This window comes from Pyrgilauda ruficollis, unplaced genomic scaffold (assembly GCF_017590135.1).
Source record: "Pyrgilauda ruficollis isolate IOZ18807 unplaced genomic scaffold, ASM1759013v1 scaffold14, whole genome shotgun sequence".
In the NCBI taxonomy this organism is placed as follows: Eukaryota; Metazoa; Chordata; class Aves; order Passeriformes; family Passeridae; genus Pyrgilauda; species Pyrgilauda ruficollis.
In genome coordinates, this window is record NW_024512543.1 from 6,780,150 (window position 1) to 6,802,710 (window position 22,561).

The 22,561-nt window shown below is 41.6% G+C and overlaps 1 protein-coding gene across 3 annotated transcripts in view; it reads left to right on the forward strand.

Moving 5' to 3' along the window:
* CDAN1 (codanin 1) overlaps window positions 1-22,259 on the forward strand; it is a 32,031-nt gene extending 9,772 nt beyond the window's left edge. The window contains exons 8-28 of one of the 3 annotated variants that reach the window (XM_041459944.1): window positions 898-1,007; window positions 1,703-1,792; window positions 2,854-2,929; window positions 5,278-5,486; window positions 6,105-6,219; window positions 7,031-7,174; window positions 7,778-7,944; window positions 8,486-8,567; window positions 9,236-9,346; window positions 10,394-10,448; window positions 11,446-11,579; window positions 12,250-12,353; window positions 13,817-13,966; window positions 14,365-14,428; window positions 14,919-14,997; window positions 15,978-16,135; window positions 17,060-17,167; window positions 17,543-17,606; window positions 18,735-18,937; window positions 19,641-19,748; window positions 20,504-22,259. In XM_041459944.1, coding sequence (XP_041315878.1) covers window positions 898-1,007; window positions 1,703-1,792; window positions 2,854-2,929; window positions 5,278-5,486; window positions 6,105-6,219; window positions 7,031-7,174; window positions 7,778-7,944; window positions 8,486-8,567; window positions 9,236-9,346; window positions 10,394-10,448; window positions 11,446-11,579; window positions 12,250-12,353; window positions 13,817-13,966; window positions 14,365-14,428; window positions 14,919-14,997; window positions 15,978-16,135; window positions 17,060-17,167; window positions 17,543-17,606; window positions 18,735-18,937; window positions 19,641-19,748; window positions 20,504-20,629 — 2,457 coding nt within the window. In that variant the 3' untranslated portion in view covers window positions 20,630-22,259. The remainder of the gene's footprint in view (window positions 1-897; window positions 1,008-1,702; window positions 1,793-2,853; window positions 2,930-5,277; window positions 5,487-6,104; window positions 6,220-7,030; window positions 7,175-7,777; window positions 7,945-8,485; window positions 8,568-9,235; window positions 9,347-10,393; window positions 10,449-11,445; window positions 11,580-12,249; window positions 12,354-13,816; window positions 13,967-14,364; window positions 14,429-14,918; window positions 14,998-15,977; window positions 16,136-17,059; window positions 17,168-17,542; window positions 17,607-18,734; window positions 18,938-19,640; window positions 19,749-20,503) is intronic. The other 2 variants (XM_041459943.1, XM_041459945.1) reach the window with 2 other exon arrangements.
* The last annotated feature ends 302 nt before the right edge of the window (window positions 22,260-22,561 follow it).

Sequence of the window (22,561 nt, forward strand, 5' to 3'; positions counted from 1 at the left end):
TGCGTTGTCTTTAGAAACTGTCTAAAAGCTACTTATTTTTCTTGTCACTGGGTGAGTGAGTTGCTGGGTCCAGTGATTGTTAGGTGTGACTCACTGCTGGCTAGCCTTACATTCTGCTCCAGGCCCTGACCTCAGCCAGAGACTTTGATAGGGTCAAGTTTTGCTTTTGAAATTCTCACCTAATAAACATCCCAGGAGAATGATTAGTTAAGTGCAATATCAGAAGGTAGTTTCAAAGATTTGGATTTCTTTCATAGATATGGAGTCTTTTTAGGCAAATAACATTTCACAAGAGACAATCCAGACTGGGAAAAATGGCTCCCTCATGTGATTAACTGGGTTAGGGAGCCAGTTTGGTTGGTAGGAATTGAATGGTAGAAATGTATTTTGTATCTCATTTCATCCATCTTTTAAAAATGGAAATTACTCTTGGCAAACAAAGGACAGTGTACTGAAATTGGGACTTGTCAGTAGCTGAGCTTTAAAGTTGTAAATAAAGGTCTTGTTACTTGAAGAACAGTAAGGAGAAAAGAGTGAGGTAACACTCTGAAATTACCAGCCAGGATCCTGAATTTTTTCAAGCCCTATATTGAAGGTATACTTCAACTGTTTGTGGGTCTTTCCACACACTGTATCAATACTGGTTACAATCTGGTCACCAGAGATTTAAGGGGACCAGATACTTTCTCTCTTAACCTTGAGTGATTCTGCTTCTGTAGCCTAATGTAGGTTGTAAAACTTGGCGTTTGCTAGTAGTTAGCAATTGGGAAGTAGCATGTCTGAACAACTCAGCTAGTGATACTTGTTTCCTCACCATGCCTTTTCCCTGCTTTTTTCTTGGTCTCAGATTGTTTAGAGACTTCCACTAGCTTAATGGCTGCCTTATATTTTTAACAGGTGTCTCTCCTGCTGCCATGCTCTGTACAGTCTGTTTCTTTTCAGCCAGAAACTGATAATCGCTCTAACTTTCCCAGTGACAGAGCATTTCACATATTTAAGAAACAAAGGTAAGTTTCTTCTACTGTTCCTGGATGCTCGAGGCTATAACCTTTGCATGATTGTGACTAAAAGATATTAAGAATGTTTCATATATGCTACATGCTGTAGAAAAAAATCTTGAATTTTTTGCTCTAATTAAATGAAAAAAAGTCTTTGTCCATATTGACTGCAGGAACTAAATGGTTAATGTCTTTAGAGAAGAACAGCCTAATTCTTCAGGAGTTATTGAGACTTCTGATAATGCCAGTACAGTGTGTCACCCTACTGGATTGCTTCTGCATATATATCTGGTATGCTTTTATTCTTCCTGCTGCCTCCCTCCATGCTTGCAGCAACAGGGTGAGGGCAGAATGATGAGTTGTCTTGGTCCTTTTCTTTTTCTCATAGGTTTTACTTCATGTGGCTTATTCTTTGCTGCCTCTCAGTCTTCACTATGTCTGTCTGGTAATGGCTGTTTTGGTCATTCCATCATAGATTGGGCATAACAAGCTTAAGCACTTGCTGTCAAAGATATGGAAAATGGAAGCTCACTGAAGTACTGCTAACATTTATGAGTTTTTCAAAGGTATCTGAATGCTTGGAGGCTGGAGTTACTTAATCTGAGGTAGATTCTTGCTGGGAAGCTTTGGAGCAATTAATGTTCAGTTGTTGCTTCAAATTTTGAAGAGTGGGAATTCATTCCCTTAAATATCTTGATTCACAGGGATATATTTTATGAACTTCTGCGTGAATGGGAGGATAACAATGAGAAAACTGGCTGGGACTTTGAGAGAGTTCTGGGCAGCAAGATCAGGTAGGAGTCTTAAGCAACTTCAGCTAGCTCTTTAATGTAGCTGAATTGCTGGTAAATCATGCTGCACTTGGCATCCTTAGTTCCAGGTCCTGCCTGGTCTTCTGCACAACTCTGCAGGGTGCTGTGTGCTGCTTGGAAGAGGCTGCACATGTGCAGTTGCTTCTGAATTTAAAAGTATCAACCTTTACCTTAAAGAAACAAGCCATAAGTGGCAGGGGTGTAATTTGATCAGTCCTGATGTTCATCTTTCCCTTTCATAATCACAGAAAGAGCTACTCTCAAAACCAGTGTATTGTTGTCTGAACATTGTTATTGTATACACTTGTGTGTGCATGTCATGTCTTCCATGTCTGGCTCCTCTTCAGTGAGGAGAAGTGTGTTATATGTTCAGAAGCTGTTCACTCTTCTAATTATTTCAGGGGGTCTAGTGCATTGGCTCTGAAAACAAGACAACTGTGTCTCTTTCTGTGGAAAGCAGACTGTTTTATTCATGTATTGCTTTATCAAAATGCAGTATATAGAAAGAAACTATTATAGCATTGAAAGCAGTTGCCTTGTGGGTTTCTGTGTTAGTCTCAACCACCAGCCTACTCAAGTAACATGTATGTAGGTGGCATTTCACCACAAGAAAAAAACAAGACTGAGGCTTAAACTGAGAAATTTTGGGGCGTCAGAAGTAATAACACTTTTGCTGTTTCCTTACTTCCATATATGTGAACTCTCACCTTACTGTTCTGGGCAGGGAAGAGTGGGAGCTGAATGAGTTTATTCTTTTTTCTAAATAGCAACATTATTGAAGGAAAGGAAGAGATTTTTTTTTTATCTCTAGAGCTGTGTTTGCTCTGCAAGTGCTCAGGGAGAATTTTTGTTTCCATGTCAGCAGCAGGTGGGGCTCAGTGCTTGGGAAACTGCGTTATAAAAATACTGCTTTTTTTCTATGGCCTTTGGAGATTGCTTTCTTAAAAGTAGGTGGTTTATGCTTTTGGTGTAGTTTGAAGTTAGAACACTGTTTTTTGTATCACAAAGTTCCAGTCAGAATTTGATCATGTTTTCCTTCACAGGGCTATGATGGCTCACCTATCTGCAACCTGCAACCACAGCCATTTTGCCAGGCTCTTTCAGAAACAGCTTATCCAGGTAAATGACTTAGGTTGTTTAATGACTTTATACATCAAAGCAGATTTGATCCTTCCTTGACCTGAGAAAACAAGCCATGTCTTGTAAGCTTCTTTAAGATTTTCCTATTGAAAATTTTTTGGGGAGAGACAAGTTTTCAGGATGGGAATTTCTTTCCTTTTTCAGAAATAATCAGTAATAAATTACCACTGAATTCTCTTTAAATCAGGAATAAGGCACGCTGAGAACACAATGAGTTGTAAGCATTCATTCTTCATGGCTGTTTACTTCGACCTTCTAATTTTAGTACAGTTATAGTTTCTGGAAATTTTAGGGATGTATTTTGACATCTGTCAAGGGCAGGTGTTCCCAGTTATGTTGGTTAGCAGCATGAGTGCAAAAAATCTCTGGTTCTTCTGTGTAACACTCAACAGGCTGGTTTTGGTACAGTATTGCTGCTGTAGTTTAGAGGTGGGGGGTTTGGCCAATTTCAAGCATCATCTGACAATTGTAAGTAAATAAATGAAGAAGAAGATTCACAGTATTCTCTGTAGATGCGTGGCTTATTGGTGGGTTCCTTTTGGAGAGCAAAACAGCTACAAAACCTCACCATGAGTGTTAGCTCACACACATTGCCAGGAAGTTGCAAGCTGTAAATTCCTCTAGTGTCAAGTCTGAGTTTGCATCAATGGCCTATCTGATTGTATGGGTGTGTTCATGGAAATTGTGGGAAAGAGGTAAGATTAACTTTGTTGCATCAGTAGGATTTAATTAGTCATAGGTTCTGTATTTCTCCTTTGTATCTGTGCCTTCTTCATGAAGACTGCAGGATTTCACAAGGGTAGCCAAAGATCTAAACTGGTGTCTTCAATGGATCCAATTTGTCTGTCTGGAAAGTGATTTGCAGAATCTTGTGTGTATTATGATACTCTTGCAGAAATGAACCGAGTCTAAGGACTTGTGTCAAGGCCTGATAATTTAAAGGCAGAGGAGTGTAGCAAGATATTCCCTTGCAGCATTGAAAGCAGTTGCCTTGTGGGTTTCTGTGTTAGTCTCAACCACCAGCCTACTCAAGTAACATGTATGTAGGTGGCATTTCACCACAAGAGCAAAACAAGTCTGGGGCTTAAACTGAGAAATTTTGGGGCATCAGAAGTAATAACACTTTTGCTGTTTCCTTACTTCCATATATGTGAACTCTCACCTTACTGTTCTGGGCAGGGAAGAGTGGGAGCTGAATGAGTTTATTCTTTTTTCTAAATAGCAACATTATTGAAGGAAAGGAAGAGATTTTTTTTTTATCTCTAGAGCTGTGTTTGCTCTGCAAGTGCTCAGGGAGAATTTTTGTTTCCTCCCTTGGGGAGGTGTGGATGCTCTGTTTGGAATAAAGGAGCCTAGTACTTGCTCACTTGATAGACATTCTTAAATGTTGCTTCTTTTTATTATGATCTCGTTCATTAAAACTATCATGACTTAGATGTAGGGATATGCAGTCAACTTTTCCTGTTGCTGAGTATTTGCTAGGTTATGTGTGGAGTGCTGTGTCCAGTCTTGGGCTCACTGGCACAAGGAACAAAAGATACAGACTTACTAGAGCAAGTCCAGCTCAGGACTATGTAAATGATTAAGGCACCAAGCATTTTTTGTATGAGAAAAAATGCTGAGACCTGGGAGTATTCAGCATGGAGAAGAGAAGGCTCCAGGTTGTCTTAGCACTGTTGGAAGGGAATAAGTGCCTGCTGGAAGGGAATGAAGAGGAGGGAGTGAGATTTTTCTCAGTAGTGTTCACTGGCAGGTCAGGAGGCTGACCCTGACTGAGCAAGAGGGTTGAGTTAGATTATCCAAGAGGCTCCTTCTTAACAGTTCTGCAGTTCTGTAATTCTTTGAGTCTTGAGTTTTATCCGTGTGTTTGAGGCAGTGGGGCATTAATTTTTAAATGTTGTTTAACTGTGTGGAAGTTCAGGAAAACCTTCTCTGGGAATGTGTAATGCAGCATCATGGGCCTTGGAGACTGAGTTGAAGATCCTATGGAGTGGTTCATGGAGATCATGAGAGTGATAGGTATTCTCTCCACACATCCACACGTAGCCTGCTGGATATGTCCTAGTTAGATGTGTAGGATTAGAGTTCCATCTCACAAGACCTCTAGGCTGTGTATGGCTGTGTATGTGTATACCCACCCAAGGTGGGTAGCATGTTTTGGTATGGGGAAGAGTTGTTCTGTATGTTCCTGGACACCAGGAAAGATCATGCATGAATTACTCCAAAAACAGTCTTGTGGGGAAGGGATAATATGCTGGGTGAGAGATGAAGTGAAATGATGCCTTGTTATGAATATTCCACCTCGCTGCTCTTTCTGTCTCCTAAAGATGTGCAAAGGTCCTGTTGGTGGTGGTGCAAGCTGGGGAGACACCCCAGACCAGGATGTCCTTAATATGCTGGGCTCTGATAATCTGAGCCGTCTGAAGAGGCTGCAGGAAAGATTTGTTGTTCCTCAGAGCATCAGAGGGCCTTGTCCACCCCCTTCGTTCCCAGGGTGCCAGCAATTCTTCAAGGACTTCATCCTCAGTGCTGGAAGGTGAGCGGCCTGGGCTTGCTATTCCCTCTGAAATGTGTGGGCAATGGAAGCACCAGTGTGTTTCTCTTGCAGCAGGGAGTTATCCAGAAAGTTTGGGACTAGATTATGTGGTAATGATTTTTCTTCTATAAAACCTTAATATTTTTTTGAGCTGTCAGCATTTTCCAGTGCCAAGGCATGCAGTGCTGCCTAGCAAGGACACTGGACTGGACAAATGCTTCTTGTGTGATAGTGCATGAAGCCAAGGTGTACAGGATGAAGCCAGGTTCATGGTTTTGTTTAATAATTTTTTCACAATTCACAGCATGGGGGAATTGTAATTTATGTGAGATTTTAATCTTAAATTCAGTTATTTTATAGATTCCTTCTTTGGCAGATCAATTTTATTATCCTTATGCTGAGACTTGTTACTTAGCATCTCTGAAAAAGAAGAGTGCAAGTGAAGGTGGTCAGCCAGTCCTAAGTCTTCTCTCTTGCTTTCTTGTCTGTCAGTGTGTTATGTTGTATGTCTGTTCAAGCTTGTTACAACTCATGAGACAAGCTTAAAATTCTGCAGTGTGTTAGTTGAGGTTTTACTGCTGTTTTCAGCCCAGTCTGACTCATCATCTTTTGCTGAAGTTACCAGTTCAATCAGCACCTGATGGATAGTCTGTGCCTGAAGATACTTGAACTGAATGGTCTTACTCTGGTGGAGCACGAGCACAGTGATGGGGAAGCAGACATGGAGGAACAGGTAGGCTTGCTTTGTGCATACACTTCTGTCAGGAATTTCTCTGAGCTGTTCCAGTAGTCAAACAATTACTGGCTTGATTGTGAGTTGCTTGGAGCTTCCACCACGGTTTTTACAGGACAAGAGCTTCTTCATTTGGTTTTGTCATAACTCTGCAAATTGCTTGTTTGTCTGAACCCCTTGCCACTTACCTGCATGTTTCAGGGTGCTTCATAGAACTGTCATGAGTGCACAATAGTTGTGGAAGTGAAAGCCTTCTCTTTAGGTTGTTATAACTTGTTCTAGATCAATGAAATAACCATATCCAGTTGTAGCACCCCATTGCAATAAGTTCCTTGTTACTTTTCCATATAGAAAGATTTTAGGTACATTGGATTTGTAGTCATCCCTGTTCATAGGTGTACTGGTGTTTCTTCACTCAAGTCTGCATATCAGAGGTGTCACAGCTTATAGTCTGTTAGCAAAGGAGCAGCCAAAGGTTGATGGAGACTTGCAGAGTGGTAGTGCTGTAAAGGAGGCAATGTGAGATCAGTTCTGCCTGTCATTGACTCCAAAGTTCTTAGTGTAAAAGTATGACTGAGCAGCTGCTTGTTTTAGAAAGCTCTTGAATAATTCATTCTTGTGAAGAGGTGAAACAATGGAGACACAAGCAATTTAAAATACTTGATAAATATGTATTTTGGAAACTTACCTTTATTAAAAGCAGTGATGAAGCTACGTGGCTCTTTTACATGAAAGGAGTGGAAGTTTAACAGAGACATTTGCTTTGCCCGTGTAGGCTAGCGTTGCTTCAGCTCACTTTTCTTCATTTTAGGATGAAAAGAAGCGTTTCACCGTGGCCCTGTTGAGTCTCCGACTCCTTGCCAAGTTCCTGGGGTTCCTTGTTTTCCTGCCCTATCGCACTGCAGAGCAGCCAACCAGAGACCTGCAGGATTCCGCGCTGGCACTGAGAAACCAAGTAAGAAAGAGCACTTGCTGGACAGGCACTTCTAGCCCGAGGAGGATTGTGGTAGTCATGCACTTTCAAAGTGAGCCAGTGGTTCCTGGGATGGTGTTGTATGGTCCTGTGTCCCTGCTGCATATTCTGGGGTTGGGAACAAAGGAAAAAAGAATTTGTGTAACCTCAAAAAGAGGGAACAATGCACCAATGTTAAGGTACTCAGTCTTCTGTTATTTCTGCTAATCTGAGTCTGTCATACCAAAACTTTCATCTAGCTAAGACAACTCATATTTATAGTGTAAAATCCAGCTGCCAGGACTGGTTGTGTTAGTTTTGCGCCCATCTCCCAGCAGTGTGCCACTGAATGGAAGCAATAGACCTTGACTCCACTTTGTACATAGTCAGGCTTTTAGCCTTGCTTTTGAAAGTCCCAGTGGGACCTTTGGTTGCAGTCACAGTTTTTACCTCTGGTCATGTACAAAGAAGTGTTTTCATTAGCCAGAAGTCACCAGTACAGAAGATGAAATCCTAGAAAGAAAAGTCAAGATATAGACAAAAGTTTTTCTATAAGTAGCAAGAGATAACTTCAAGCTGCTGGTTTAACTTCTCTTGTCCTTTAAGACCCTGCCTGTACTGGATATATTAAAGCTTCTGAGACAATCTATTCGGGATCAACGTTCTATCCTCACTATTCCTTGGATTGTGGAGTACCTTTCCCTTGTGGATCATATTGCTCCTTTCCTTGATTATTACAGGAAAGTGTTTGGTCTCTTGCTGCAGGTATACAGGTAAGAGTCTGGAAAAATATATCTGTAAAGAACTTTTCAGTGAATGTTTGATTTATTTTTTTTTTGTGGTGCAAATCATGCATACTTTTTATCTTACATAAAACTGCAAAGAGAACACAGCCTAAACTTGGGGATTAATACTTGATTCAAATATGTGGTTTTTATTAAGTAAACAAAATCTTTAAATCCCACTTGATCACTCTACATTTGCAGCTGTGATTGACCTTCAAGCTGCAGCTTGAATTTTGACCTTAAACCTACAAGGTTTCCAATGCCTAAATAATTTTCTAATTTTCTTTCCTATATACATGAGGAAAATTTGAAGCGCATTCTAGAGAATGGCTTGTCTAGTGTAAACTTAAGACAGGATGTTATGCAGGTACATACAACAAAGTAGAGCTTACTCTCAATCTTTAGGCAGACATGCAAGGAATGTGTTCATGGTATATAGATAGTGTGAATGGTTTGGCAACGTTTTCCTTAATGAAAATTGAGCTGCTGAAAACTGACACTCTGTCTTGCTGCTTCTTCTGCATGGCAGGTTAATGGTCCTTTCTGAAGACAAGGAGATGAGTTTCCTGAACAAGCTGCTGATCCTTGCAGTTCTGGGTTGGCTTTTTCAGGTAGAGTCTCCTCTGTGCATGTAACTCTTCTCTGAAGAAAAGGCAGGGCACAGAACTCAATACAAAATAGTATTGAAATTAATTAAAACAATTTAATACAGTTGTTTGTTGTTTTATCTTGGGTTTTTTACACTGGTGTGGGGTTTAAAGAATAACTGTATTTTAGTGGAGAATTATTTTCCTTTAGTGGAATTGTGTGAAGCAACAATTGTTTTCTAATAGGAATTGTAATTGCATCTGAAATACATTCTGTATTTACTAATTTGCCACCTTGCAAGAAAATTGACAGCTGATTCCTGTTAGACCTGGAAGCTCTTGTCACAAAGATGGTGTGCTAGCTGTCAGCCTTGAATTGCTGAGGAATTTATTAGATAGAGGGATGGTGTATGATGAACTTTGAAAATTCTTTTGTGCCTCCAGTTGGAAGCAAGGTAATTACTTAGCAGGAACCTGTTGGAAATGTGGAAGATGCTGTATGGGGAGGATAAGAAAGGTGGCTTTTGTTACTGTGATTAAAATAAGGAAGTCTTTAATTTTATGGGAAGTTCTCCTCAGGGCAAGAGGATCCTTAGTGCTAGGGGTTATCTTTTGTGGGTGACAGGGTGGTGAGATTTTACTGTCCTGTTATCAGAAATGGTGGAAGTTACTGATTGCATTTTGGGTTGCAGTTGCTGGGTTTTCTGTTTCAGGTTCCATCAGTCCCTGAAGAGTTGTTTTTTACTGCTGATGACAGGCAGGAGAGATTTGTGATGGATACTGTGACATCTGCTCAGGCTTTGGTGAGTTAGTGCAGCAGCATGTCTTCTGAATCAGTGAGGGAAGATGGACCTACCACTTCCTCAGGAGCTGTCAGATTTGATCAAGAACTTGGCTTCAGGGCAGCTGCACTGAGCATATGGAGGCCAATGGATGTGATGCCCAGTTTGTCCAAAGGCCTTAATTGGGTCTGTGTTATGGGTTGTGAACTCTGTGTTGCAGCTCTGGGTTTTCTGTCAGGCAGGAGCCATCTCACCTGCTGCAATAATTTGCAGAACAGGTGCCAAGTTATGCTGGAGGATCAGATGCTGTTTTCCTGCAAGGTGAGCTGACAGAACTGTAGCCCTTCCCAGAAATAAGCAAAAGTAATGGTGAACAGAAATAGAAAGATGGGACTGTAACAGCAGGGTTGCTGTTTGTGAGATCACCCGTTTTCCAGTGTCATGATAAAGGGTGACTGAACTGAAAGCAGTATGAGCATGCAAGAAAGGAGGTGAGGGTGTGATGTTTCAGATGATTCCTAGACATGTAAGGGGATATATAGTATTCCATGGAAAAGTGGTATGGATGCTAAGATACATTTCCTTGGTGGATGGGATCTGAGATTCCTGCTCCTCAACTGGCCCTGCATGTGCTGTGTTAATACTGAGGTGACATTTCTCCATGGCATGGTGCTCCAGGGAGTCTGGATGAAGGCACTTGTGGAGGTGTAATGCATAGCAGATGTGCCTCATTTATTTTCCTCCATGGAAAGGTTTCTCCCTTATGAGTAGAAGCTGTGGCAACAGTCTTGGTTCCCTTCTTAAACGCAGCTTTCAACTGGGCTTTGATAGTGATCAGGGGCAAAGGCTGAGCTACACTAATAAAATGAAGAGCAGCTCATTCTGTGTTACAGAGACTGAACACTTGGGCTGCAAAGTTCATAATTTTACTGTGTATTTGGAATCCAGGTATTGTTTTCATGGAAAGGTAGCCCTGAAACCTGGCTGTGACTGTATGTATGGGATTTCTGACTTGAAGACTTTATTTTGTGCTGTGTCCTTTCAGCATTTCCTTCATTTTCTCACCAGGACTTTGTACCCTTGGTGGATCAGCAATTACTTTATACCTGCTGTCCCTATCTTGGTAAGTATTTTACTTATTTTTACTATATACATAAAATATATTAGTATGTATTTGCTTTTATTTATTCAGTTGTTTATATTTGTTGTTTGGTACTGTGAGTCCTTGGATCACCTTTCTTACTCCTCTTCACAGCTTAAGGTCTCAGTTGTGTATGCAAGAACTGTGATAAGAAGCTGTATTGCAGAAACTCCTGCAGCTGTGGATAGTACCTGGTGAAGCTGGGGGAGGGAGGTTACCTAGTCAGGATAGTTGATCCACAGAGCTTGAATCCAGAGGCACAGGGGAAGCCACCCCTCACAAGCTGTAAGGAAGCATTATAACCACACAGCTTTTCTATCCTAGGTCTAGGAAGAGGTGTTTGTGCTGCAAGGAGTGTCTTGATCCTTGAGCAGACTTCTGCTGCCAGGCAGAGGGGAAGAATCTTTTTGTGCCCTGGTGTTTTGTGAGGTTGTTTGACATAGCTTTTCCATGGGATCTGTCTACCAATTGTAAAATTCCTCTCTGTAGACTAAATAGAGTCCCAGATGGGGAGATGGTGCTCTTCTTCTTGGGACTTAGTAGGAAAACTGTATGTTAAACCTGTATCACAAAACTTCTAGGGGTGAATAGGTTGTCCAGCTTTTCCCCCAGGATTTGCTCCTGACTCTTGGAATTTTGTGTAACTGCTCCCTTTGTTGTCCTTGTAGACTTTACAATTCTTGCTTGCCACACTAAAAATGAATGCACGAAAATAACTGCTCCCTCATCCTTCTGAACAAGTCCCATCTGCTAGGGGGCTTTTCAGAAGTTTCCTCTTTTCAGAGCCTTGCTGTACCCTGCCAGTTATATGTGTGGGATGCCCCCTCTGCTTCACTGAAGCTTCTGCTTTTGTAGAAGCTGAGAGAATCTGCTCTGGGAACAGGACTGGAAAAGTGAAAGTCTCTTTCTTGAGTTTTGTTATTAGTTTTTCTCCTTCCTTATGGGGTTGATGATTGCTTTTGCATGTTTTCCTGTACAGGTGAACTGCGTAAACTACTTGCCTCTTTTGTGGCTGGTAGTGGAGGGAAAAATGGTGGTTTTATGAGGAAAATCACTCCCACAGCTGCAGAGTCCTTAGCACCCAAGGCTTCTGTCACGCAGCGGAAACTGCAGGTAATGAAATTAGGGAGTCACAAGGGGGAAAGGAGCAGGAGAAATTTGTTTGTGTGAGTGTAGGGTTATACAGTGGTCTCTTAATGCCAGGGAAAGAATGGACCTAGACAGCAGGGGAACATTGTGTTTAACAGTCAGGTATCTTTACTGCCGTTTTTCTGTTACAGTCATGTGGCAGGGATATGGTGTGGGTGCTGAAATCCAGATAACCTCTGTAAACATTCTTGCAGTTGGAGCAACTAGTCGTATTTGTTTCCCTCTTCTTTAACATAAAACGTTGCTATGTTTCTCATACTTTGTTTTGGTTAGATTGTAGCCATGCTTTCCACTGAAAGAAGGATGTGCGTAGGTGCTTACAGGATTACCAGCCTGTAAAAGGGCTTGTTCTTCCCAAAAGAAGCCATCTGTGGTGACTCACTACTAGTAGATACCATCAGAACTCTCCCATTTCCCTTTACAGGTCTCTTGTAGCTTCAGAAACCCTGATAATAAGCTTTAAGTGGTTAGAAGGGAATAAGGAGTAAAACTGGGATGATGAATGCTACAGTAGCAGAAAGTTCTAGTGGAGGCAAACTGTCTTTTTGTCTCTAGAAGGTGGTTTTGTCCATTCCTGGTGAGATGAGGCTCTGGGTGGAGTGCTCTAATCAATTTAGTGCTTTCTCTTGAACAGATAGATTTGGAGCAGGCCTTCTTCCACAACCAGCCTCCCTCCCTACGGAGAACAGTGGAATTTGTGGCAGAGAGGGTGGGATCCAACTGTGTTAAGCACATCAAGTAAGTGCTGGTCACCTGTTCTGTGACTTAAGAAGTAACTTTACATTATAATTAGACAAAGAGTTGATCCTTTAAAGTTGTGTGTATGGAGGAAAGAAGCTTCCCTGGGGGTGTGCTGTGTAGCAGAACACCAAGGCTGTGTAGGAACACGGGCTGTGTAGGACTGACCAGCAACATCTGCTGTTGTAGAGGGGAATTTGTCAAGGAATGTAGAGAGGAGGGGGATACATCTGTGGGACATTTTGTATGTGAATGCAGTGCAGCATTGAGACTTTGTAGCCTGTTCAGAGCATACTTGCTAATGATAGGAAAATCTCGTATCAGATGGAGGTCACTTGATCCAAACTCTCACTCAAAGCAGACACAGCTTTCAAGTTAGGTCAGGTTTATTGGCACCTTTTCCAGCTGGAAAAGTTTCCATCTCTTAAGGATGAGGATTCAGCCACCTCTTTCTACCATGTTCCAATGTTTAATTTTCCCAGGTTTTGTGAAAAGTGTTTCCTTATATCCTATCAGAATATCTATCCATTGTTCCAGCTTGTGGATGTTCCTGTCAATCTTAGCAGTGGTCTTCCTGGAAGTTCTGCCTTCTCTGTAAATTTCCTTCTCCCTTCAGCTTTTTCTTGTCTCCAGGCTAGGTGAAACTGACTCCCCCCTGTAGGTGTGTGCTCCAGCATCCCAGCTATTTTAATAATTTTTTTCTTTTCTCCTGCAGTTACTCAAATTGTCAATGGCTTTCTTGTCCTGAGATCCCAAAGCTGGACACACTACTCCAGATGCAGCCTCACAGTGATGAGGGAAGCAGTAACTTCCCTTGACTTGCTGGCTGCACTGTTGCTATTGTCAGCCCAGTATAAGGTTGGCTTTCTTTGGACACTCCTAACTCCCTTCCCTTGTTGTGGGACCCCCAGATCCTTTCTGTGCAGCAGCTCTGTAGCCAGTAGACCCCAGCCTGGACAGGTGTGCAGTCAGCCCATTTCTTCCTCTTTTCACAGCCCTCCTGTGTGGCAGCCCTGCCCTCCAGCTCATGAGCTTGCTCAGTTTGCACTGTTCTGTTGTCCAGCTTGCTGAAGCCATTAAATGTTACCAGCCCCTAAGAAATGGTGGTTGTAGTGGGCTGCTGCTGACATCTTTGAGCTTCTGAGCACTGTCAGCTGAGCGTACAAGGTATTGCTGCCAGAAAGGAGACCTGTAACCAAAGAAGTTTTTAGTAAAACCTAAAGGCTTTTGACTCTTGAATCTTAGTACTGTTATGGTGTCTTCATTGCTGTTGTCTTCCATACACACAGAACAAGGAGATGATGCAGATGTGACACAGCCCGATTAATTAGTTTTTAGCAGAGTGACTTATTGCATTTGAGATGGGTATCCCCCTAAAGAGGGGAGAAGAGCTGGGTACACTTAGTGTGCACTGTTTCTTGTATTGATTTCAATCTGCCTGATTGTTCTTCATTTTGTTGCAGGGCAACACTGGTAGCAGAGCTAGTTCAAAGGGCTGAAGCCATGTTGCAAGATAAAGTGAAGGAGGAGGATGTTAATCATGACAAACTGCTTGAAGAGGTGTGCACTCATCTGTATGAGGAAGGGGCCCAGGCACTCATCAAAGGCAGAGAGTAAGGAGGAAAAGTTATTTAAATGTGTGCCTTCCTATCTCTTCTTACTGCAGAATCTGTTAGCCTAATTTAGTTTGGCCTGTCATGCTCAGGTTCTGGTAATTATAAACCATGCCCTTTACTCTTCTTATGGTGAGTGCTGCTGTGCTCCAGCCAGCTAAGACTGCATTTGTAGAAAGGAATAAAGGTGCTGTGTGTCCCTCTGCTCCAAACAGACATCCGCTGCAGCTATTGTATTTCCTCTTTGGAAAATTGATATTGCACCTTAGTTGCTTGTAATTACCCTTTCCTTGTCTGGTTCTTTTAGTCTGATTTATTGCATTGCTACATAATGAACCTCTGAGTGTTGTCCAAGAACCTAGACTAATCTGTGGCATACTTTCTTCCTTTTCTTGTAGATTTTGCAAAAAAAAAGGTCCTGAGGCAGTAAGGGTGTTGTTGCCAGAAGAGACATCTGCAGCAGTATGTATTTTCCCTAAAACTTATTAAAAGCCTCGACATTAAGTCTGGATCATTACCATTTTTCCATTGCTGCTTCACTTATCCCTTAATAGCTCAGGTAAAGAAATCTATTGATGCCCTCATGGGAGGACTGAGAGATAGCTAAGAAGAGTCACTTCTGCGGGGCTGCCTTGCGTATTCTGGGTAAAGTGATACTCCAGCTCATAGCTGACTAATGAGGCTAGAATGTTATAGAAATTGCATTTAACTTGCAATGATAATGCATTTGTTTTAGCACCAACTTCCACAAGAGTTGATGAGTTTTTTGGAAAATCAAGATGGGTCAGTTGTATTGCTCAAACCAGCTGTTTCCATAGAGGTGGTGGTGTTCAGTTTAACTGTTGCATGCCAAAATTAAGCTGTTTCTTCCAGACTTCTTTCTGAATTTTCACTGACTGTAGTGCTGTGGCTGATAGTAAATCTCCTATCATTTGTTATCCTCCCTGTAAAGGTTTTAAGTAGTGCAGAAAACATTGCGGTGGAACTGGCTACCGAGAGAGCCTGTGGCTGGCTCTCTGCCAACATTGCAGGTGAGCTTTTAACTTGAACTGGAGTTTCTAACCTGTGCATTGTACTCTTTTTTTCTGAGATCAAGGGACAGACAGTGTTATAAAGTACTTGGTCCTACTCATTTTTCTTTTAGTGGAAAGTATGTAGGTGCTCTGTTCCTCCTTGTTAGGAAGAACAGAAACGATTTCTAGCTCTAAGAACCTTCTTTAGGGATCTTTTGGGCTTGGCCCATGGTAGTGATTTTTAGTTACGGAGTCTTGTAGGATGGTGAGAGTAAATGCTGTGGAAATGCTTCTGGAAATTTAAGCTGAAGTTGTCTTAGCACTTCCAGGGTATACAGACAACTGCTTTTCAAGCCATCTTTTGGTTCACATGTACAGAGTGCTTCTGAAATCTCCTGTAAAACAAACACTTCTTGGACTGGATGTTTTTTCTGCAGGCTGAAGGCAAATGCAGTCCTTTTATTCTGTAATACTGCACTGACAAATCTTCAGAGTCTCTGAAAACCCATTTTTTTCAAGAGGTTATGCCAAAAGCCTGGGGAGGAATGTCCAAGTACCATTTGCAGCCACGGGAGTTTAGTGTTTTGGATGCTGATCAGAATGTATTTTGGTAGAAGACATATGGTTTTTATGGGCACAGTTGTTGAACTGGTATGATCACAGTGAATCAGCTTTCTACTTTGGCATTGCCTTCTGGCTTAGCTACTGTGTTTATTAAACCTATGGAAATATTTTTATATTTCCAAGTGAGATGAGTTGCCAGTTGTACCTGGCAGTGATGGGAGGCTGCCTTCTACAGCTGTGGGTTAATACACCCTCTCCACATTTGCCTCTGCACATTAAATGTAGTGGGAGGTCAGAGAGAGTGGGTTGAAAATGTAAACTGTCTTTTTTCATTATTCGCTGTGGCCCTTGGAATGAGAGGCTAAGAGTGTTTGAAAATGATTCTCTGCTTCAGTGGAGAAAAAACTGAAGCAGACAGGATTTGTTCTCTATAGCACTCATCAAAAGGGAAGTGAAGGCAACCTTCAACAGAATGCTGAAAGTCCCAGGATTTCCCTTGCCAGGCGAGGATGCTCTTGAGTTGAGAAGGGACTGTCCTCCAGGCTGCCAGCACTGTGCTCCATTTCCCTCCCAGATCATCAATGAGATTAAGGTACATGGTATTCACTTCCTGGCTTGCCTTTCTGTTTTTTACGTTGGTGTTTTTGTGGTTTGTTTTTTTTTTTTTTTTCGGGGGTTTAAGAGAATGTTCTGGTTCTGAGGAGGTGGCTGTTGGGAGTGCTTAGGAAGCACAATGAAAAGTTCTCAGGTTTTTTCCAACCCTTGCTTGTTGTGTCTAGATCAGAGTTCTGTGTTAGGATTGCTGTCTCAAATACACGATTTCTGGTAGCATGGCAGTGTGGCCTTTTTGATATGAGTAGGATGGAAACCACAGTGTGAACCCCATGGTATTGTGTGCAATTTCACAATCATTTAACCTGTGTACCCCATAAGGAAAAGAATTCTGAGCACCTCACCTTTTACTGTTATGTGTTCTGCCTATGTTTTTTGCAACTGCTTCTGCTTCACAGACAAGTAATGCTCGTTATCGCTGTGACTGCTTTCCCAGCAATTGTGTGAAAATGAGTTCACATCTTTTAATGCTTTCTTGCTTGTGCTAAAATAAAAAAAGGAGGGTAAGTTGTATGAGGAAACCTCTGGGTTGGCACTGAAGCTTCCTTGACAGTATAAGAGGGGTCTGGATTTTCAGGATAGCACTTCTGCCCTGAACTGCTTGCTGTGCTGTGAAATTTATCTAGAGCTTTCAGTGCTTTTCTTCACTTTTAAGAAATATGAAGTTGTTGCCATCATTGAATTTTACTTTGTAGCATTAGTGAGAACTCTGCTAGAAAATGAGATCTTGGTAAGGCTGTGGAAAATCAGCTTTACTCTGTCTTATGAAATGTATATACTGACTTAGGTTCTGGTTTTAATGAGGACCCAAGAACTATTTGTGAACTGCTCTGTCGCAGGTCCAAGGATGTGTTTGTGGAAGAGCAGGATACTAATGTGTGTTACTGTTGTCTTTCTCATCAAGGATGTGCTCTGTGTTGCTGTGGGCCCACGGGAGGAGGGTGAAGTGGTTGACTACGTGTGGCTGGAGTGCTTGCTGGGAAGGTTGAGTCAGACACTTCGATGCAGAAAGGTAGAAGATGTAAAAAAGCAACATAAACTCCCTTTGAATCACTTCAGGCTGTCTTGATACCTGTAAACTTTTTAATTTGCCTTGCCTCACAGTTGAGTTCAGTTGAGGGGTTTTTATTTCAGCTCAAATATGGCAATGTTGCACTGCATTCTTTTATAGTCTGTAGATCTGCTTGTTACTTCAGTTTGCCTTTGTGAATCCCCTTTTCATATATGACCTTTTTGTTTTCTAGTCTTTAGTGGTCTCCTCATTACAGCTCTGTGCTTCTTGATGTAAATTGCCAGCTCGTCTTGGATATTTTTTATCCCTTGTGAAGCTCTGTTTTGTCCAATGTGCTGTAGTGGGGAAAAATATAACTTTTTTTGTATTTTCCAGTTCATATGTCCCACATCAGAACAACAGCTGGCCAAGTGCACAGTTGAGTTGGCATCTTTGCTGGGTGAGTTATGATAAGCTATTTAAGACTGAAATCTGTTATTCCAGTTCTCTTAGACCCTTGAGGTCAGCGTTATAAGTGTTTAGAGCTCATGGATATTTAATTCTCTTTGGTGTCACTGAGTCTGAAGATTTTTTTCTGTCAATTTGAGTGGTTGCTCTTATTCCCTCTTACATTCTGCAAAACAGCATTGTACAGTGAGTAACCATCTCTCTGATCTGTTTCACATCTGTTGTTTTTTTATTTATTGACACCTTAATTTAAATATGGGATATGTTTTCCAGTATTTCTGCCTCTGAAAAACTGTGGTTGAGTTTGGGCTTTTTTCCCTAAAAGTAAGGGCCTTTTCCATTACATTATGTTTTTATGGCTTTTTAAGGGAAAGAGTGGAAGTAACTTGTTTTCTGTGTATTATGACTCCTGTGAACATTTTCAGTCTGTTTTTTTTCTCTTGCTCTGATGTGTAAATACAGTTTTTCTCTGAGCAGAAGCTTGTGATCTCAATGCAGGTGTGCTCTTCATGGGCAGCCTTCTGATTTTGTGGGTTTAGAACCAGCTTTAGAAGTTTTATACATAATTTGTCTTTCCATGAGGCAGTTCACATCTGAGTATTGTGGAATTTTTTTCTGGGGGCAGCCGTGTCAACCTGTCCTGTTCCATTAGACTGTACCAAGGAAGAACGGCTATCTTCCTTCTGTTTATTTTCATCTGCAGTTAAGCACTGTTCAGTTTTACTTTCACTTGTGTGAAGTCATGTAACTCTGCTTATAGTTTAAACTATGGACAACTGTTCAGTTTGTCTATAGACTTAAATGTTTAACTGTGCTACTCTTCTCTCCTTTGCACTAACACCTAGGTTCTCTTTGACTAAATATTAGGCTGACTTTCAGTGACTTGGGGCTATATTCCAACCAATTGGTGCTCTTTGCTGAGGAATAGAAATTTCCTCCTATGTCATACTGTCTGTATAGTTTCAAAGCTCATAATTTTGAAATATTGAGCTAATATTTCCAAACTCCACTCCTCTTAGATTCACTGGTTTGTACTCCCTAAGTGTGCTGCTGAACCAAGATGATGACTATAAAAGGAAATAATGCAGCTATAGGAGTTCATTTTTCCTCCTCCTCTTAGTTTCAGATCGTGTTCCTCTGAGTCTTGGGATCAAATCCCCAGAGAAGAGCCCTGAGAGGCTGTATGTAAAGAACAATCCCACCTACGGCCTCCTAAAGCTGCTGTTCTCCATCTGGAAGGAGGACTTTGGGACATCTGTGCCTGTGCAGCTGATCTTCAGCAAGAAGAACATGGGTTATCTCGCCGAAGCCAAGCAGCGAGAGGTAAAGCTCATTCTGATGTGTGGAGCAGGCTGGCACTCGTGTAGGAGCTCTGCCAGCCCGCAGTGCTCACTGGTGTGGCTGAGGCCAGCGGGGTTTGACCACTGCTGGCTGGCCTTGTTTCTGCAGGGCAGTGAAGGAGAGGGACGTGTACAGCTTGTCAGGGGTTGGTACCTGCCTGGTGGGCTCTCAGGAAGGCACAGTTTTGGTTTGGAGCCAATGGCAAAATGGCCCATTTGGCCTGGGATATTGCAAGGGCTGGACACGTGACTGTCGTCAGTAGCATTCTTGTGCCTTTTACCAGCTTGCATTTCTGCATGCCTGTTGGTGTTACGAGCACCCCAACAAAAGCTGAAAATCACCCTATTTATTGCAGGCTAAACCCAGCTTATTTCAGGAATCAAATAAATAATTTTTCACGCTCTTGATCAGGCAGGAATTAAATTCTTGGTGTGTTTATAAACTGAGAATTTATAATACCATATACCTACTTTATGGTAGAAGATAATGTATGAACTAAAGGAATTGTGTTCACTCATTTTGGACATTGCTCTTGTCCTCATTGTCACACACAGACAGATAACGTGCTTGCTCCTTTTTTCCATGTTCTGATCCAAAAAGAAAAGCATGAATTATATATGGATAAAGAAACAAGCACACAATCAATTTTTTTTTTGAGTTGTTATTATTTTCTTCTCTTGTGCAGTGGGATTTGTTCCTTTTCCTGCTTCATGGTCTTATAGAACATGAACTAATGAGAACTAGTGAAATCCAGAGTTGCCTGCATATCCTAGAAGAGCTCCCTTGGCCCTCAGTAAGTAATTAGATATGCATGAACAATAAGTGAAATAAAAAGTACAGCTATGTAAACAGGAAATCCTTATGTTTTTATTTAATATAGATAAGGCCCATAACCTTCCCATCTGTTGTTCCTGCTTAATGCAAAGGAAGGACTGGTTTCCAGCAAGCTTGTTTCTGTTGCTAGTGTTTGGCTGAAAGCTGTACTTGTGTGAATCCAACATTGGCCATGCAGTGGAAACGTTTCCAAGAAAACTGTAAACCACTTTGGATACCAGCTGGCTCAGTTACCTGTTCTCAGTTCTAGCCTGAGTGTGCTTGCTGCCTTCCAGCTGAGAATGATGTGTTGGGAAGCATCTTAACTGACCAGTCTTGCACTTCAGTCCCTGAGCCTCCTACCACCAGAGTGTGAGAGCAGTTGGAATGTTCTAGAGGAGTCTCACTATTCTGGCCACGATCAAAGTGTAGGAATCCGCCCAAATGCCATGCTAAAAATGGACAGTATTCCAAGGCTGGTGAGCACTTGCATGTTGGAGCTGTTTAAACCATTTAAATTGTGGCAGCAATCTTGTCTGAGAAGGGTGTGGGGATCAGAGGAGAGACTGAGAATGTCTGCAAGCATTCATCATTGCAGTCAATTCTGTAGTTCCTCTAGGTTTTTGCACTGGAAAACCATCAACATGTTTAACCTTGTAAAGTTCTTTATGGAAAAATTAAGTCAGCCTCTTTTGTTTCTATTACTAAGGGTTCTCTGGTTTGTGTCTGTTACAGGATTTCATAAAAGACCTGAAAAGGCTGTCCCGGGTATTTGTATCAGAACATCAGATGGAGGAGCCCAGGACTAACCCCTGTGAGCTGACCAGACAGTCTCTAGCTACTGTGACCACACAAAGTTAGCAGAGGTGAACTCTGTGGACAAAAATTGAAGAATGCAATGAAGATGCAAATGGAATTTTCAGTGTTTCTGAAAGGATTGGGAGCTCTTTGCTGGGAGCATACTGAAGCGAAGAGGTCACTTTGTGCAAAACCTGCGCTGGGCTTTCTGTCATGGACATTTTGCTGTGGTGACTCTGCTGAAGGATTTACATCAGCAAATGGATCTCCAAGTCAAAAGTCTTTAAAGCACCTTGATTGTATCTCAGAGCAGCTGTTCTTTGACTCAGAGACACTTTTTGTATTTGTGCAGCAACAGGCTGTGACCAAACCCAGGAATCAACTCAAGTTACTGTGAGTGATCAGAGAGATAGTCACCAAGAAACAATCTCTTAACTCAGTGTGACTTCTCATGTTGTTTAACAAAACCTCTACAGTCAGGGGAGGGAGGAGGTGAGCCTATATGACACAGAGATGTGCCTATATTTATTTTTCATTGTAAGCTCAGTGTTGAAGGTTTGATTTTAATTTTTTAAGACTGATTTTAAAAGTTAAACCATATTAAGTAAATCCACTAGACCATTGATGGCATTATTCATACAGGATGCTTAAATGTTTTTCCATCTCTTGCTGGAAACAGAACTTGCAATTCCCACGATTTCTCATAGAAATAAGGAATAAAATATCTGTTTATATTTTTTACTGAAGACAGTATTTTTAAGACACTTTTATAGTTGTGAACATAAATGGCATCTGACTGCTATTCACTGTTTTTTAAATAATTTTTCTTGCCTTGAGTTTGGTTTTATCAGTCAGGAAGTGCTGCAGCAAGAGAACAACAGCCTGGAAGAGCAGACAAAGTAGTGAAGAAGTGCTGGAGAGTGGGTTTTGAAAGAGACCTATTTCTTAGAGGACAGTGGGCATTTTCTGCCCTTACAGACAGATGGTCACAGCAAGAGTGTGACCTCCTGTTCACTCCCTTCTTCCCAAGTATGTCCTTGAACTGAGGTTTGGGGCAGGGACTGCTGGTGAGTAGAATATGTTTAGGTGTTCATCAGCTCTCTCATGGGATTCCCTCCCTCTGCCCCAAAGCAGTGAGGACATTATTTCCTTTTGTCTAGGAGTGTCCTATTTCTGTAGGTTTTTCCAGAAAGCAAGTTCTGTGTTATTTAAGAACAGCCTCTGGACAAGGTGAAGCCCGGGGCTGTTTAGCTTGCTAATTAACTAACCTCTTCCCTGTACAAGGTGAGAAAAGGTAACATCTTCGAGTTAGTGATTCAAGCAAAACTACAGACAGGACTCATTAGGTAGAACTGTTGCTTCTGTTAAAATATATGATACAGAAAGAGAAATCATAGAGGCACAGAGTGTCTGAACTGTATTGTAATTTTTCTTGTCTTGTTTACTAAGCACTGTATTGAAAGACTTGGCAGGTTCCACCTGCCTTCCTCTTTTTAGGGGCTTTCTGATGGGAATGAAAGAGTCCCCAAAAGTAGGCGTGCTGCAATACAAATACAAATGGAACATTTCAATACAAATTGAAGAGCAAGTACACCATATCATGCCATACCTGCTCCCTGAGGCTGAGTATTATGTGATGTTTTGCTGCAGATCTCATTTGAAATTGTTGTCATAATAAACATTATTAAATGTCTTGTCTTGTGTTCAAGGTGTCAGTAGAGAACCTCTTGGTATCAGGCTGAAGAAAAAAACGGGTACCGTGGCACAAAGGGTAGGACAGACAAAGTGCAGCACAGACGTCCTGTCTGGCCTGTTGAGCTTCTGCTAAAATAGAAATCTACTTGGTTATGTAAGGGAGGGCTGAAAGGGGAAGAAGCTGGAATCCATAAGAGTTAAAAAAAAGGTGCTCCTGGTTCTGGCCTAGATTTTATTTGGGTGTTGTAAAACTGTTTGCATAGCTATCATGGCCACAGCCATTTTCATGAGCTCAGTATA